Source organism: Microtus ochrogaster, unplaced genomic scaffold (genome assembly GCF_000317375.1).
Source record: "Microtus ochrogaster isolate Prairie Vole_2 unplaced genomic scaffold, MicOch1.0 UNK2, whole genome shotgun sequence".
Lineage (NCBI taxonomy): Eukaryota > Metazoa > Chordata > Mammalia > Rodentia > Cricetidae > Microtus > Microtus ochrogaster.
The window spans coordinates 10,344,238-10,358,787 of NW_004949100.1; the positions used below are offsets into that span (position 1 = coordinate 10,344,238).

The 14,550-nt window shown below is 43.0% G+C and overlaps 1 protein-coding gene across 1 annotated transcript in view; it reads right to left on the minus strand.

Moving 5' to 3' along the window:
* The window catches only part of Ednrb (endothelin receptor type B), a 26,940-nt gene extending 13,930 nt beyond the window's left edge, over positions 1–13,010 (minus strand). Inside the window, exon 1 of the mRNA XM_005365376.2 lies at positions 12,279–13,010. Coding sequence (XP_005365433.1) covers positions 12,279–12,761 — 483 coding nt within the window. The 5' untranslated portion in view covers positions 12,762–13,010. The remainder of the gene's footprint in view (positions 1–12,278) is intronic.
* Positions 13,011–14,550: the final 1,540 nt, after the last annotated feature.

The following is a 14,550-nucleotide window of genomic DNA, read 5'->3' on the forward strand; positions in this document are numbered from 1 at the left end:
TATTTATATATATGAGCCAGATAGTAAGAATTTTTGGCGTAAGATGCTAAGAGTTGGGGTATTTATGGAACTTATCTTGAGAATAGTGAAGCCACGTAGATGGGAAACTCTGGGCACCTTAGCGCCCATCCAGCTGTGGACTCAGATCTAAAAAAATTGCTACTTGCTTTTGAATAAAAAAAACTCAAATGGCTAGAATGACACTGGTAGACTGTCTTCTATAAATAATTCAGACAATAATACTTTGTCTAATCATTCTCTTTGACTACAGATGAATCAGGAAAATGCAATGAAATTAACATTTGCACATTTCCGGCAAGGTGCCAGGTGCTTTAGGAGACACTTCTCATTTATTGTATTATTGATTCTTCATGACAAACTCAAGGAACCCTATCTCCACAATTCCCATTTTACAGAAGGGAAGTCTGAGGCACTTCGACATTTATTAGCTTGCTATGACAATTACATACATATCCACACAGTTTATGGTACAGCTCCCTCCCAAAGATCATGTTTGTTTATCTCCCCTTGGTTGAGGTTAGGCTTACTAAACTCTTCATAATGAATACAATATGGCAATCAGCAAGGCATGTATGTTTCTGAAAAGCTGCTAAAAGACAAATGATGACCTTGCCACTCTCTCTGGATTCACTTGACGCAGAGGAGGCCAGCTGCTTTATTATAAGAACACTCAAGCACTTCTCTGAGAGGCCAACATGGCAAGCTTTGAGGTCTAAAACAAAGGAGCAAGGTGGTGACAAGTGTCTGAGCCAGCAAATGCTTGGTCAGCGATTCCCGAAAGCGCAGGGTCATCCAGTCTCTTGAGTGCGCCCTGGTGAAAACCCACACTGGAGTCTCTCAACTGAGCTGCTTCAAAATTGCTCGTTGCCATGGGACAAAAGAATATGGGCTTTACTGTCTAAGTCTTCACACTGTAGGACGACTTGTTCTTCTTCATCCTAACCCTGTCTGGCTCTAGTTAACATTTTATGTAACAGATCCACACCTGCACCCAACTGCATATCTTTAGAGGCTGCTTATAACCACGCTGATATCCGCCTAACAGTCGTTACAAAGCTGGCCTTACAGAAAGAGCAGGTTTAGATTAAATAAAACTGTTTGAAATTCCATAACTGTGTGTGAAATATCTATCTGCAGCATAAGACTGTGTCCTAAGCGTGTAATGATGGTTAGCTTTAAATACCTATTTGATTGACAGGCGTTGTGGGGCGTGGGGGGCTAACACAACCTTAGTTTAGAGTGAAATGGTATGTTTGTTACCAGGATTAAACTCAGGGCTTGGCTCATGTGAGGTAAGCACCTACCTCTGAGGTATGTCTCAGGCCCCAAATTAACGTTTGAATCTTTGGATTAATAAAGTAGATTGCTTTCTGCAATGTGAGTGAGCATCCTCCACTTTATTGAGAGTCTAAACAGAAAAAGGAGAGTGCAAGAAGGAAGAATTTATCTCTTTCTTTCCAACCTGCTTAGACTTCTCTCGTTTTCTGTGGAGCTTGAACTAGCAATTAAATCAACGAGTCCCTTGGAAGGCAGGCTGTAGGGCTCAGATGGAGACAGACTACCCTGTGCCAGCTTGTAGATGGCAGACAGTGAAACTTCTCAGCTTCATAATACCATTAGTCAATTTCCATTCTATATATGTCATCTGTCTATCTATCTATCTGTCTGTCTGTCTGTCTGTCTATCATCTATCTATCTATCTATCTATCTATCTATCTATCTATCTATCATCTATCTATATCATCTGTCATCTATCTCCCATCTGTCTGTCATCTATCTATCTATCTATCTATCTATCTATCTATCTATCTATCTATCTATCATCTATCTATCATCTATCTATCTATACCATCTGTCATCTATCTCCCATCTGTCTGTCATCTGTCTATCTGTCTGTCTATCTATCTATCTATCTATCTATCTATCTATCTATCTATCTATCTATCTATTATCATCTGTATCTGTCATCTATCTCCCATCTGTCTGTCTGTCTATCTATCTATCTATCTATCTATCTATCTATCTATCTATCTATCTATCTATTTATCTATCTATCTAGTCTATCTATCTTCATAATCATCATCTATCATCAGTATCATTATCTACTATCTATCACTTTTCTATCCACTCATCTGTTTATTCTAATGATTTTCTTTCATATCATAGTCAAGCATTTGGGTGTTTTAAAATTTTTCCTTCTTTCTCAAACTGTCTCCAAATACTTTAATACTGCCCCCTTGTAGGTGGGTAGAGTCATAAAAAGAATCAGGAGGTGTGAGTGTTCAGGCCAACAAGGGGGAGGCATCCTGACCAATGGAAATGAGCTCTTCCCTGTGTCTAGGATCTGTTTTTAGTTTGATATTATTTTTGGCTCAGCTGAGACATTGGGCTATTGCTCTTCATACCACTGGGAGGCCTGCAACACAACCTCTGACCCATGCTATCACAGAAGACAGGCAAACATAAACTTGAAACCCTAACAGTGCTGTTCTAGTTCAACAGAGAGATAGTTAGGAGCCTAATCATAACTGAGTGATTACTACTCTCCAGTCTACAGTTTTGAAGTGAAAGGGGCTGCAGAGAAGAGAGCATTAATTTTCACCGGCCTTCAGTATCTCACACTTTCTTCAATTTCAAACTGGCAGCTGTTGCTCTGAGAGGCCAAAGGAGAGAAAAGAGTTCACTGTACTGCTGCCATTACTCTGTAGTAAGGAAGAGAACTTCAGATGGTCTCTAGGACTCTTCCTCTACAGAGCCCCAAACAGACTTTTAAAATGGCATGCTTGATCCTTCTTCACTATTTAGACATTACCCTCAAAGCTATCTAACCCAAAAAAGGTAAAGTCAGAAGGTTTTGTGGAGACCCAGCCAAGTGAGTTGCCCTCTGGGAGGATCCATGTCCTCTGTTGGTGCTCAGTGCAGTCATTCACATGGTCCCCAGTGGGCATCTTCGGAAGTCAGTCTTTGGGGCTTGTTGAAGTTGCGGAGACGTCTACTCTTTTGACACTTGAGTCCTTATGGAAAACCAGTGAAGTTTTTCAGATATTTACTTTCAACCAAGACAGAGCTTTTGAAATCTTGTGAGTGAATACGTTTCGATATTTTTAATCATATGTGGAAATTTCACTCATTCACCAATCATTGGGCACTGATACACTCCAGAGAAAGAAGAAGCAACTTCATTTTAAATGCAGCAATTGCTTAATTAATTAATTGCTTAGTTCCTATTTTTGTTTTTATCTCTGGGTTTTACTCCTTTAATTGCATAATTTAAATTTTTTACCTGATGTTGAAGATGAATCAAATGTGATTTGAAGAAAAAAATCAGTCTTGGTCTGAAGACTCAGTAGAAGGAATGCAAGCTTAGAATGGTGTGAGGTCCTGGGTGCAAACCCCATCTCAAAATGCAACCTAGCATGGTGTGAGGTCCTGGGTGCAAACCCCATCTCAAAATGCAACCTAGCATGGTGTGAGGTCCTGGGTTCAATCCCCATCACAAAAGAAAAAGAAGAGGGTCAATGTGTCATTTCTATAGAAATTAAACTTAACAGCTACTTTAAAAAAAATCAGTTCGGATCTATAACATCTAACGGTCATCATGGTGGGCCAGTGAGCAACAACTCCTTAGCTGACACTGGTTTCCACTTCATTTCGTCTTAGTTAAATAAAACCCAATGGCTTTTGTTGGAGGCGTGTCCTGCAAGCACTGCACTGTGGTGTTTATTCGACAAAATGTTTGTGCTGGCCTGTTTCCCCTAAGGCTTGCATGCTGATTCCCCAGCACATTTGCTCTAAGTGATGGAAGCAAACAAACAAACCAGTAAATGGAAAATAGACACCACCAGGCCGATTGTAAGAAGTTTACTGCTTAATCACCACTTTCGAGTCTTCAATTTACAATCTTGTCTAAGCTTAAAAAGCAAAAGGCATGAGAACCCACATACGTTATTTTAATATCAACTTGCAATATTATTTTTATATTGCATAACTGTTAAACTTTTCTAACAGGATCACATGAGCAGGGAACAAACACTCTCACTAAGGTTATTCAACAAATGCCAAACCACTTCAACAAGCTTTACATTTTTCAGTTCTCCTTTTAATTAAAAATTACATTCTTATGGTAATTAAATGGGGCGGGGAGGATGTGCTAATTCCCAGCCCATATCAGAAAAAATCAAACCCCCAAAACCAGGAAATGCCAAAGCAAATCTTCATGCACATCATCCCCTCATTAACCACACACACCACTTTCCTTCCTACAGTTTTCAAGCTAGGAACGCCTGCTGAGCTCTGAGTAAAAATTCCTGTAGACTGTTCTATGAGATCTAGCGTGCCCAGAACTGTGCCTGGCACATGGTGGTCACTCGTTAAATGGTTGTTGAACAAAAACAAGTGAACACATGACTGCCTTTGACCATGAGACAGAAATTGAAGCTAAGCGTTGCGATAGTGCTTCCGTCCTCATCCTTTCAATACACTCTTTGGCAAACGCAGAGGACGGGTGCGTTTGCCTTTGTGTCTTCCACTGAGCACATTGGGTTCTCTTGCCTTAGGGCTGGGCTCTCTGGGATACAGGCTTGGTGGAGAGCTGCGGTCTTGTTGAGCTCTGACTTGCCCAGCTGACAGGAATAGGTGAAAGGTAATCCTTCTCCCCCAGCTGTTCTCCCACTGCAGCCCTGTCAAGGAAGTGACTGACATGAAGCAGACTCTGTTGCTTCTCCCTGCGTAGGGAGATCCTGTGTTCTCCTTCAGACCAGAGATTCTGGTGCACATGGAGAGAGATGATTTCTCAGAGGATGGGTTAATGACCCGTAGAAGAAACAGCCAGTCGCTTCTGTTCCAAGGGCTGGGAACATGTCTTTGAAATGCCTGGCATTATATTTCGAAACTTTGGGAAAGGAAATCTTTTTCTTCTTCCTCTTCTTCCTCCTCCTCTTTCTCCTCTTCCTCCCCCTCCTCCTCTTCTACTTCCTCCTCTTCCTCTTCTTCCTCTTCTTCCTCCTCCTCTTTCTCCTCTTCCTCCCCCTCCTCCTCTTCTACTTCCTCCTCTACCCCCTCCTCCTCCTTCTCCTCTTTCCTCTCCTCCTCCTCTTCTTCTTTCTCAGTTTCCTTTAGCAGATAAGTTTTATTTTGGGAGGAGATGTTTGAACCACTGTTTTAATAAGGTTGGACAGTCTCATCCAGGGACTTCCATGTCTGAACTGCTTTTATTTATACACTGAAAGAAGTTACACTAACTTTCTAGTTAAGTCCATAGCATTCAAAATACATATATACTGTACCCATGCCTTCAGGGACAAGCCTAAATTAAAAGGTCTTAGCATTGAGCAAAATGAAATAGTCTCTTAAACATTAGGCTATGTGGGCTAGAAATATGTGACCAGATATTGTACCAACTGGTGCCCCTCAGTGCAGCACTTAAGTGATTCCTGCAGCTGTGCAGAGACCCTGGGAACCTGTTTTATCTATTCACATATCACGTGACCAAATAGACTGCTGGCTTTGTGGTGGTAAATAAAGTGCTTGTAACAAATCTCTAGAAACATCAGACGTAATACTGAAACTGTTTCTTAGGAGATATTCAAATTTACTTAAATATATTCTACTATTACCACCAACATGAAATTTATTTCTAAATCTCTAATAGACAGGAAAGAAATGGATCACCTGGTCTATGTAAGACATTGGATTTGGTCCTTAGCATGACAAAAGAAAAATAAAGATTACCACTGTCCCATTATCTGCACTTAAAAGCATAACCACAGTTTGTGTTTAAAAGATTTCTTGACACATTATGTATTTTTAAGAAATTCAGCTAAGAGAAATAACAAAACCATTGGGTTAATTTATCTGAGTTGGACCTCCTAAGAAGATCCCCCACAATGCCTAAAGAGACTGGAGAATTGGTGTTCTTATAGCCACAGGACTCAGAATGAAGCAGAGACAGAACGAACATGGCAAAAGATTGTAGGTCGTTTCATACCACAGTTAGGCCCAGCGCTGCTGGGGAATATCTTGTGGGACACTGATAATCTTCTCTGAGATGTCTGAATTCTACAGAACCTAAAAGCCCTTTACAATCTCCCAGTGTGGGGGAAGAGGCTGTGTACAGTGTAAACATTCTGAGGTTAGTTTGTCTTCTTTCTGGAATCCATAGTGAAGCTGAGGCAGGGAGGGGGAGCAAGAGCCCCAAACAGGGAAGACTTGCTTGGGAAAATGCTTCGGTCAACTTGACTGATAAACTTTTGACTCAAGAATGAGCATGGTCAGCCTTGTCTGTCCCTGCTCTCCGTTCGCCTCCCCACATTCTCCACCATGTTTTGGTCATTTTCTTGTTCTGTGTTTTCACTAGAGAGTCCCCAGGGAAAGAGTGAGAGTGTAATATAAACCACCAAGAATACAGAAGACTCGTGTGGGCCAAGGTGTATTCAGACACCAGTCTGGGACGCACCTCCCAACATAGCCAACCCCCTGAAGACTTTGCGAAGTTCCGAAGGAGACTGTTTCACATCATAAATTACAGCTAAAATCTTATTTCAGCTCGGGCTTTCTCTGTCAGCACACTCTAAATCACTTAATCATTTATTAGCATTTGACATGTTTCTCTAAAAATAATCAGCTATAGCATATCAGCTACACAAGGATAACCTTATATGGTTTTCCTCGTGAAATGACCAACCGAGTTTCTTGGCCTTGACACAAAGCTTGGCCGTGTCATCATTTTGTACAAGCATGAAAATACTTTCAATTTTTGAACAACTCACAAGGAAAGAAAATGATGTGAAGCCTTTGATTGGTAACTAGCTTTACAGTATCAAAAGAAGCTTTACCTGGTCTTTTTAGGGAATTAGATTCACAGGGTCCAAGTGTCAGGTCAAAGGCAAACATAGCTCTCGCTGTGGAGAGCCCAGTGTTTGCTAAGCATTTAGTCACAGGAGTCTGCAACCAACTTGTGAAGCAGTACACGGGGGATGTGACGCCTTGAACTTCTGGGTTACTTGAATCTGCTATTGATCTGGTATTTGGTTTGACCAACACCCTCAAACAGAAGGGACCAAGCTTTCTAAGTGGAAAGGCCCCTTGATCTGATGTCCTTTGCATGATAGCACTTGTGCACAGAATCCATCTGTTTCTGAGTGCTGGATCCCAGACATGGAGTGCACAGAGAGTTGCCAGTAGACTCAACTCACCCAGAGACAATGGCTTTCCTACATATTAGCTCTTTTCCAAAGAGAATTGGGCCTCTTTTTCTTTTCTTCAAATAAATGAGTCTCAAAGATAACCTTGATTTCATTTTTGACAAAAAATGTTTATGCCATTTCAGTATATTTAAACAGCTCTAAGATATAACTGAAATACCTCAGTTACTTGAGTGATAATAAGAGCACTGTTATAAAATTTGGAGGACATACTCTCCTCTCAGGGACATGGAACCCTCTTCTATTGCTGTGTCTACATACATTTCAGCTTTTCTGGAAGGAAAACTGTCAGCTCAAAAGTTAGCTCTGATACTGGTCCCTCAGCGTTTACTTTTCCAATTAATTTTACGCAAAAATTGTTTATAACTACAAAGAATCAAGGTAGGGTAGTGAGAAAAGTGAATTTGTTCATCATGATAATTGATGGTATCACAAGCAAAATCATAATGATAGAAAAAAAGCCTGACCTCCTGCCACGGTCACCTCATTCAAAACTGATTTGAGGGTGAAGGACTCCTACATTTTGACAGGCTGTGTGTGTTCCAACATAACCGATTAAATGTTGAAGATCAGAAATGTCGCCTGTTAGGACTGTGCCTCCACAGCTCGCTCTCTCTTACGGTGGCGTAACCAGTCTTAACAGCAAGGCTAACTCACAGCACTCCAGTGCGTTCCTAAGTTAATTTTCACCGGTGCACACAGACTGCATTTAGATCCTTATCACAGGAGTTAATAAAGAAAGCCAATGAGCCTTTCAGGTTACAATCAGGTTACATAAAGTTCAACTTGCATACACAAAAGGAAGCTATTATTTGAGAATCATATATATTCAGTTATTCTTATAAGAACAGCACAGAAATTACATTTTTTAAGTAAAACATTTATTAATTCAAAAGTTCATTATTTGCTCAAGAACTTAAACTTTATCCCCAGCAAGCTATCAATTTAAAAAAAAATATCGCTGCTAATTCACACCAATCAAAACCATGAACCAGCCGACCAGTGATAGTAAAGCACTTTAGCATGCAGAAGTACTGTTAACTCTTGCTTTCTATGTAGCTTTGCTACAGTAGTCAGACAGCAGGTTCTTATATATAACAAAGTAGAAGATGCCGCCATCATTTAAGTGTAAGTAGGAAGTACATGGTAAGCTGCCTGTGAATAAGGAGAGATTAAGCCTTCCATTGGGTGTTTGAACAGTAGCTTTCACTTCAGGTGTCTATACACACCATGTCATCACAGATGCTAACATACGCCTATAGACCTGGAGATATTATTTAAACTAGTGATCAGAACCAACACTACAGTAATAACACAAGGTGACACTATCTATCCACATTTTAAGGACATACACTCTTTGACTTAGCAAACCCAGTTTTAGAGATTTACCCTTTAAGGTAGCTACCCATATACATGTGTGCAAACTTGGGTGTATGAACTTGTGATGTTTAAAGTCATGTTTGTAATGACAAAAGATAAAAGAAAGAACACTCCAAACATCAACTTCCCTTCTTGTTTTAATACACAAGCACAAACATTCTGATAGCTTTTATTATTTGCTTACTATGCCCTAGGCCCAGGGCCAGATGTTATCTGTCTACTGAGCTAGCTACAAATTCATGTGACATTGGTATCATATCCTTGTGTCATTTCAAACTATACACTGTGGATGATTGCATTTTCCATGTGTTTCAGCTGTTTTATGTTCTGGAATGCAAGCACAGCCCCGTGCATCCCAATGTGAAGGATTCAAAGGGTTTATTGTTTCACACATAATTTACATGAGTGTTTGAAGTGTTTAGTAGTCTCAGCTTGCTCAGGGTCCTGAAACTCTTCCCTGGCATTCAGCACAGGGTCCTCTTGATAAAGGACACCATGGCAGAATGGCTCCAGTTGAAAGTTTCTAGGGACCCTGCTCTGTTAAGAAGCATGGCAGGGCATGGCAGGGCATGGCAGGGCATGGCAGGGCATGGCAGGGCATGGCAGAGCATGTGGCAGGGCAGGCAGATTTCCCAAGGTTGTCAGCTCCTTGCCAGAATTCATGCGAAACCTTGCTCACTAAGAATGACTTCAAGGATCAACAGGAGTTGTGACATACTGTGGTTTGTCAGCATTATTGAACTCTGTGTTTACTGACCTTCAAATGAATGTAATAGATCAAGAAGACATTCCTAAGCTGCTAGAGCATACCAATAAAAGAGTCGAGAGGCTCTGAATCCCCCCAAATTGCATATAGTGGATTTCCAAAGACAATTTTAACAACCTGTCAAAGAGTTATAGATTAGCAATTCAAAGCTCTCACCTTGGAGAATATTTAAAACAGCAGTCACAGCTCACCAAAGTTATTCTTTAGGAATGAAAATGTCAAGTGCTCTGAAATTCTAAGTACATATTTTCAAAAAGTTCTCTGCTGCCATAATTATTTAGAGAACTGAAATGACTTTTTAAACTCATCGTAGATGTTCTAGCAAATAGTCTTTAGAACAGCACCCACTAATGGCGTATATTATAGACTATCTGAAAAGGACTCATAGACTTCAATTCTGACGTTTCAAATGAATTTTGAAAATGTTTACCATGTGACCTACTTAATGTGGTCCTGTGTCACAATTCCACCTATGCAATCAAGCTGAGGTCCATAGAAAGCTCTGACTGGAGAAGGACATGCTGGGTTTTTGCATTCTTGATAGTGTGCTAGGGAAAGTTACGGGTTCTAAGACAAGGTAAGCTGTGTTCAGGTCCAGAGTAACCACTTTCTAATAGTGCATAATGGGCAAGTTACTTCTTTGTCTCCTCAATGACTTAAATCAGGGTCGATAGCAACACATCCTGTCTCACATCATCTAAGTAATTTAATTAAAATGAATGCATAGTGCCCAATAAATAGTGGCCACTGTTTTTGCCTGAAACTGAACCAAAGGCAACAACGCAGGATTTGTAGGAGTTCATGCTGACACTCATAGCTCTAGACCCACAGTGATGATGGGTCTGTTTCAGACAGATTTCGATGACTAACTATTTAGTTTTCTAATGACTCATCACTTAGTTTCAGGAACTGGGAATCATTCTAGGGCAAAGGATGTAACTTCCCAGGGGAATATTAGAGGGACTTGAAAGGAAACCCGCATGCTCAGTCAGATGTTCTCTGGTTTATGAACATAGCCATTTGAACAGGCAGAAAGAACAGTGGTCTCAGAAGGGTCCTTTTACATCTGGTCTGGCCTCAACACAAGGGAGGAACATGTTCTCGGCCCCGCCTTCTGGAAACACAGCCACTCAATGGCGGCCAGCTGATGTAGGGAGGTCTCTAACTTGGTTAAATGTTTAGGTCGGTCAAGGCTGCTCCAAACAGAACTCCCACCAACTTTCTGTGCATACCTAGAAAAGGGAGATTATAATCTCCTCTTTGGAGAGGAAGCCCGATTCGGCTATTTTTAAATCCCTCACACTTTCCACTGTAAAACTTCTCAGTTCAGTTTGGAAGAGCTGCACTGAAGTGCTCCCCTCAGCCCCCATGGAAAGACCTCACTTGCCGCTCCGCAAGAAGAAAGTGGGCCACTTCTGATCCCACCGGAGTTGTAACAGTACTTTAGACTCTTTCCAGCCTGACCCTCAGAGTTTTTCAAAACGTTTGCTGTCCCAGATCTTAGCAGTTCCTTGTATTTCTGGTAGCACTTCCCTGCAGGGTCTGGATCCTAATCTATGTTCCATCTCTAAGCCTCAGAAATGTCTGGAATTCCCTTAAAACATGGCTACTGGGATGAGGATTCCCAGAGACGGATGAAGGGGGCCACCAAGGGCCGCCTGGTGATAACCACTCCTGTCCCTTAGGTTGTGGTGCTCTATGTGACCTGCCCCAACCTAGCACTGTCTCTTCTCCTTACAGAGAGGTCCTCAGAGTGCGCTCTCATTCCTCTACACTCGGGTTGTTTCTATGTGTGACTTTCTATTGCTAATGATGGGAAGCAGGGTTCACGTTCGCACAGCTCCGAACATTTCTGCCTCTTTCATTTGATCTGTTTCTGTTAGCAGCACAAATTCACCTTTGGTGGCACTAGAAGCCTTTTTGGGAACTAGAAGAAAATGAGAATCACAGGCATTAGGGTGTGTCCCGACTTCCCAAACCACCTGGAGATAACACTGACAATGTCCACTTCCTGCCTTGCTTGTCTGAGCTCATTTCTTCTGATAACTGTGGGAAATCACAGCACTGCTAACTACTGGGAATTTTATAGACTTCATTACAGAGCCCTCCTCTGTCTTGTTCACGAAATAAGCAGAGATAATGTCAGGAGGCTTGCATTTGGGAAGCTGACATACTGGAATCTGATTGCCGCTTCTGCCTCACAGAGGGCCCTCGAGCATACTATTAGTCAAGGGTAAAATGGCAATAGCCATCTACGTGTGGGTTGCTGGGACGGATGAAGGAAGTAACACGTTTAATGCAACACTTGGACCTGGACATTTATTCCGCGAAGAACCCCCAAGGCTACTTGCAGCAAGGAACTGCGTTTTACTTAGTCACCAGTCTCTGCCTTTCTTCCAAGCCACTGAATTCCAGAACCTTACTGGACCCCTACTTTCTGGGTCCTCAAAACAATGCTCTCTAAAATTACCTTGGTCAGTAATCATTTGTGCATTTAAAGATGTAAATACTGTTTGGGGGAAGCTTTGCCTTCCTAATAAACTCCCAGTTTGTAGGAGCATACTCTTAGGAGGCTGTACCTAGAAAAACTGACTTTGTAGTTTGTGATTCTCAACTTTCAATTTTGTCATAGTCACACAGAAGGTTTTTTTTTTTCTTTAAAAAAAAATATCTAACTGCAACCATCTACTTCAGAATCCCCGATTCAGTGTGCCTGGGTTGGGAACCCCAGTTCTTTCCATCACCGCTCAGAAAGTTACATTTGTCGGTGGCTATGAGAAAAACCGAGAAGAAAATCTGGTCGAGGGTCCCTGGTAGGAGAAGCGGAAGCCCTCCTCCAAACTCCAAAGGCTGTTCCACTTACCCACCGCCCCCACACCGCTTGCAGCCCCGCAGATCAGGTGCATTACCTTGTAGACACTGATGGGGATGTCGATGATGATATGCAGCAGGTCTCCCAGAGCCAGGCTGGCGATCAGGATATTGGGACCATTTCGCATGCACTTGTTCTTGTAGATGATTCTCAGCAGCGTGGAGTTCCCGATGATGCCCAGCACGAACACGAGGCAGGATACAATCGTGTTGATGTATTTAAAAGTCTTGTTGATCTCAACAGTTTGTAGGCATGGAGGAGGGAAGGATCTTGCCGAGACTTCATTCACCTTCCCTCCTTTGGTCACCTCTGCAGGTGCTGAGGAACGCGTCAGACTGGAGTTGGAACCTCTCGTCCAGGAGGTCTTAGTGGGTGGCGTCATTACCTCTTCAGTCCCCAGGAGAGACGGTGTGGCTTGTGCAGGTGGGAATCCTCTTTCCTCTCCCCAAACCCCCAACAAGCCACAGGCCAGCAGCAGCGCCACCAAGGCGCATCCGCGCTGGTTTGCCGGCGGCTGCATGTTACTGCTTGCTCCAGTGGGAGTCCGGTAGCCTTTCCGCTGTTTTCAGTCTGGAGACCAACAGAGGAATAAAGACGACAAGGCACTTTTGTCAGCTACCCCAGCCACGCCTCCGCAAACACGCACGCTGGCCGCCACTACCCGCTTAACAGTAACTTAAGTTTGCGCGCCAATGGGGAACTTGGGCGTGCGCCACCCGCTCGCCCGCATTCAGTCTCCTTCCTGACCCTGCTCGCTGAGTTTTAATCCCCCAGCTCCCGGCCGAGCGGCCAGAGACCAGTGGCTGAGGGGCGGAGCATTCTGGCAGGGGGTGTTCCAGACAGGGGAGGTTGGGTGTCCTAGGGAAAGAGCATTCGTGTTTGCCGGGAAGAAGTGAGACCGTTTTAGCTAAGTGTGGGGACCCGGAATGAAGGCACCTAGCGGCCAAGGGCATGCGTCAATGCACTCAGCGGGAACTCAGAGAATATCAGCACCAACTTCGGTGTTTCCCAAGGGACTTCGCCCAGTCGCTTTACAACCCAATCTCAGCTGGAATCGCTGTTATGTTTAAGTTTTACTTATTTTAAAGTCCCCAAACTACTGAACTAAGCGGGAAGCCTCAGAACAAGGTCCAGTCTCACAGATTTTAATTTACCAATAAAAAAAGAATGGTTAGTTATTTCGCACGAAAGCGAAGCCCCAGGCTTAGAGCCACCAGCAGGGAACCTCTTTTCCCAGGTCCTAGGGGTTGAGACTCACAGTAGGATCTCAGCTGCCACCCAGCCTGATTTCTTCAGCTGTGGGCAGCTCTGGCTCTGAGGAAAGGCTGAGAGAATGCAAGACAGTGAATTCTCAACAGCTCACTGACTGGGGTCTCCGCTGTCCCCAGACAAGTCTTTTTATTCTTTCGCCCCTACCCCAGCCAACATCATTCGCCACTAAACTCCTCCCGTGTTTTCTGAGCGATCTTGCTGCAACCTTTCCTCTAAGGCGAAGCCTGTACTGTATCAGCCCCGGCTGCCCACTGAAAGGGGCAGTCCTGGTTCAGAACTGTGTTCCACACAAAGCTGTTTATTTGCTTTTTAACTAAGATCCTAACATATCCATGGCACTCTGGGAACTGGAGACTAAGGCAAGGTTCTGTATTAACCTGACTTTGAATATGCTGGCTTCTCACAGAAATGTCCCATAGTGATACTTGAAATTGGGTTGGTTTATGGGAGCTACCTTTTGATATTTTGGTTTGCCTTGAAGTTTCAAATCAACATGAAAGACAGGATCCTTTCTCCTCCGGCTGAGGGATTGCCCAGACAAAGGATTGAAAGACCTCCTTCATTGCGTGCAGTGTGTAGCTTCTTCCTGTGTCCTGAAGTGTCATCAAGCCCCACAGGGATCTTTCTACTTCGCCTAAAAGGGCCCGAGACAAGAAACAGGAAGAAAATCCGGAAACAGACTCTCAAATTCAACCTGATGCTTATTTTATCAGACAGAGCTATGAAATAAATTCTCACTGGCCATTCTTGAGTTCCCTTTCTATGGCAAAGAAGGGAATATGCTGATCCGCAGTTTCTCTCGAAGCTGCGAGGTATGGGTGCCTTCCTCTGCTGTCAGCAAGATTCTGCAAAGTTGAAAGGGCAGGAGAAACAAACCCATGCAGCACTTTCTCCTAACGACGGCAGACTTCACAGCCAGCTAATTGTCAGCTTCTCCCTGTCACCCTTTTGGTTTCACAGCTAGTTAAGTGTACAGCTAGGACCCAAATCTTGGGTTGTTGGAGCCTATCAAATGTATTCCGTGAAGCTGGTAGCAG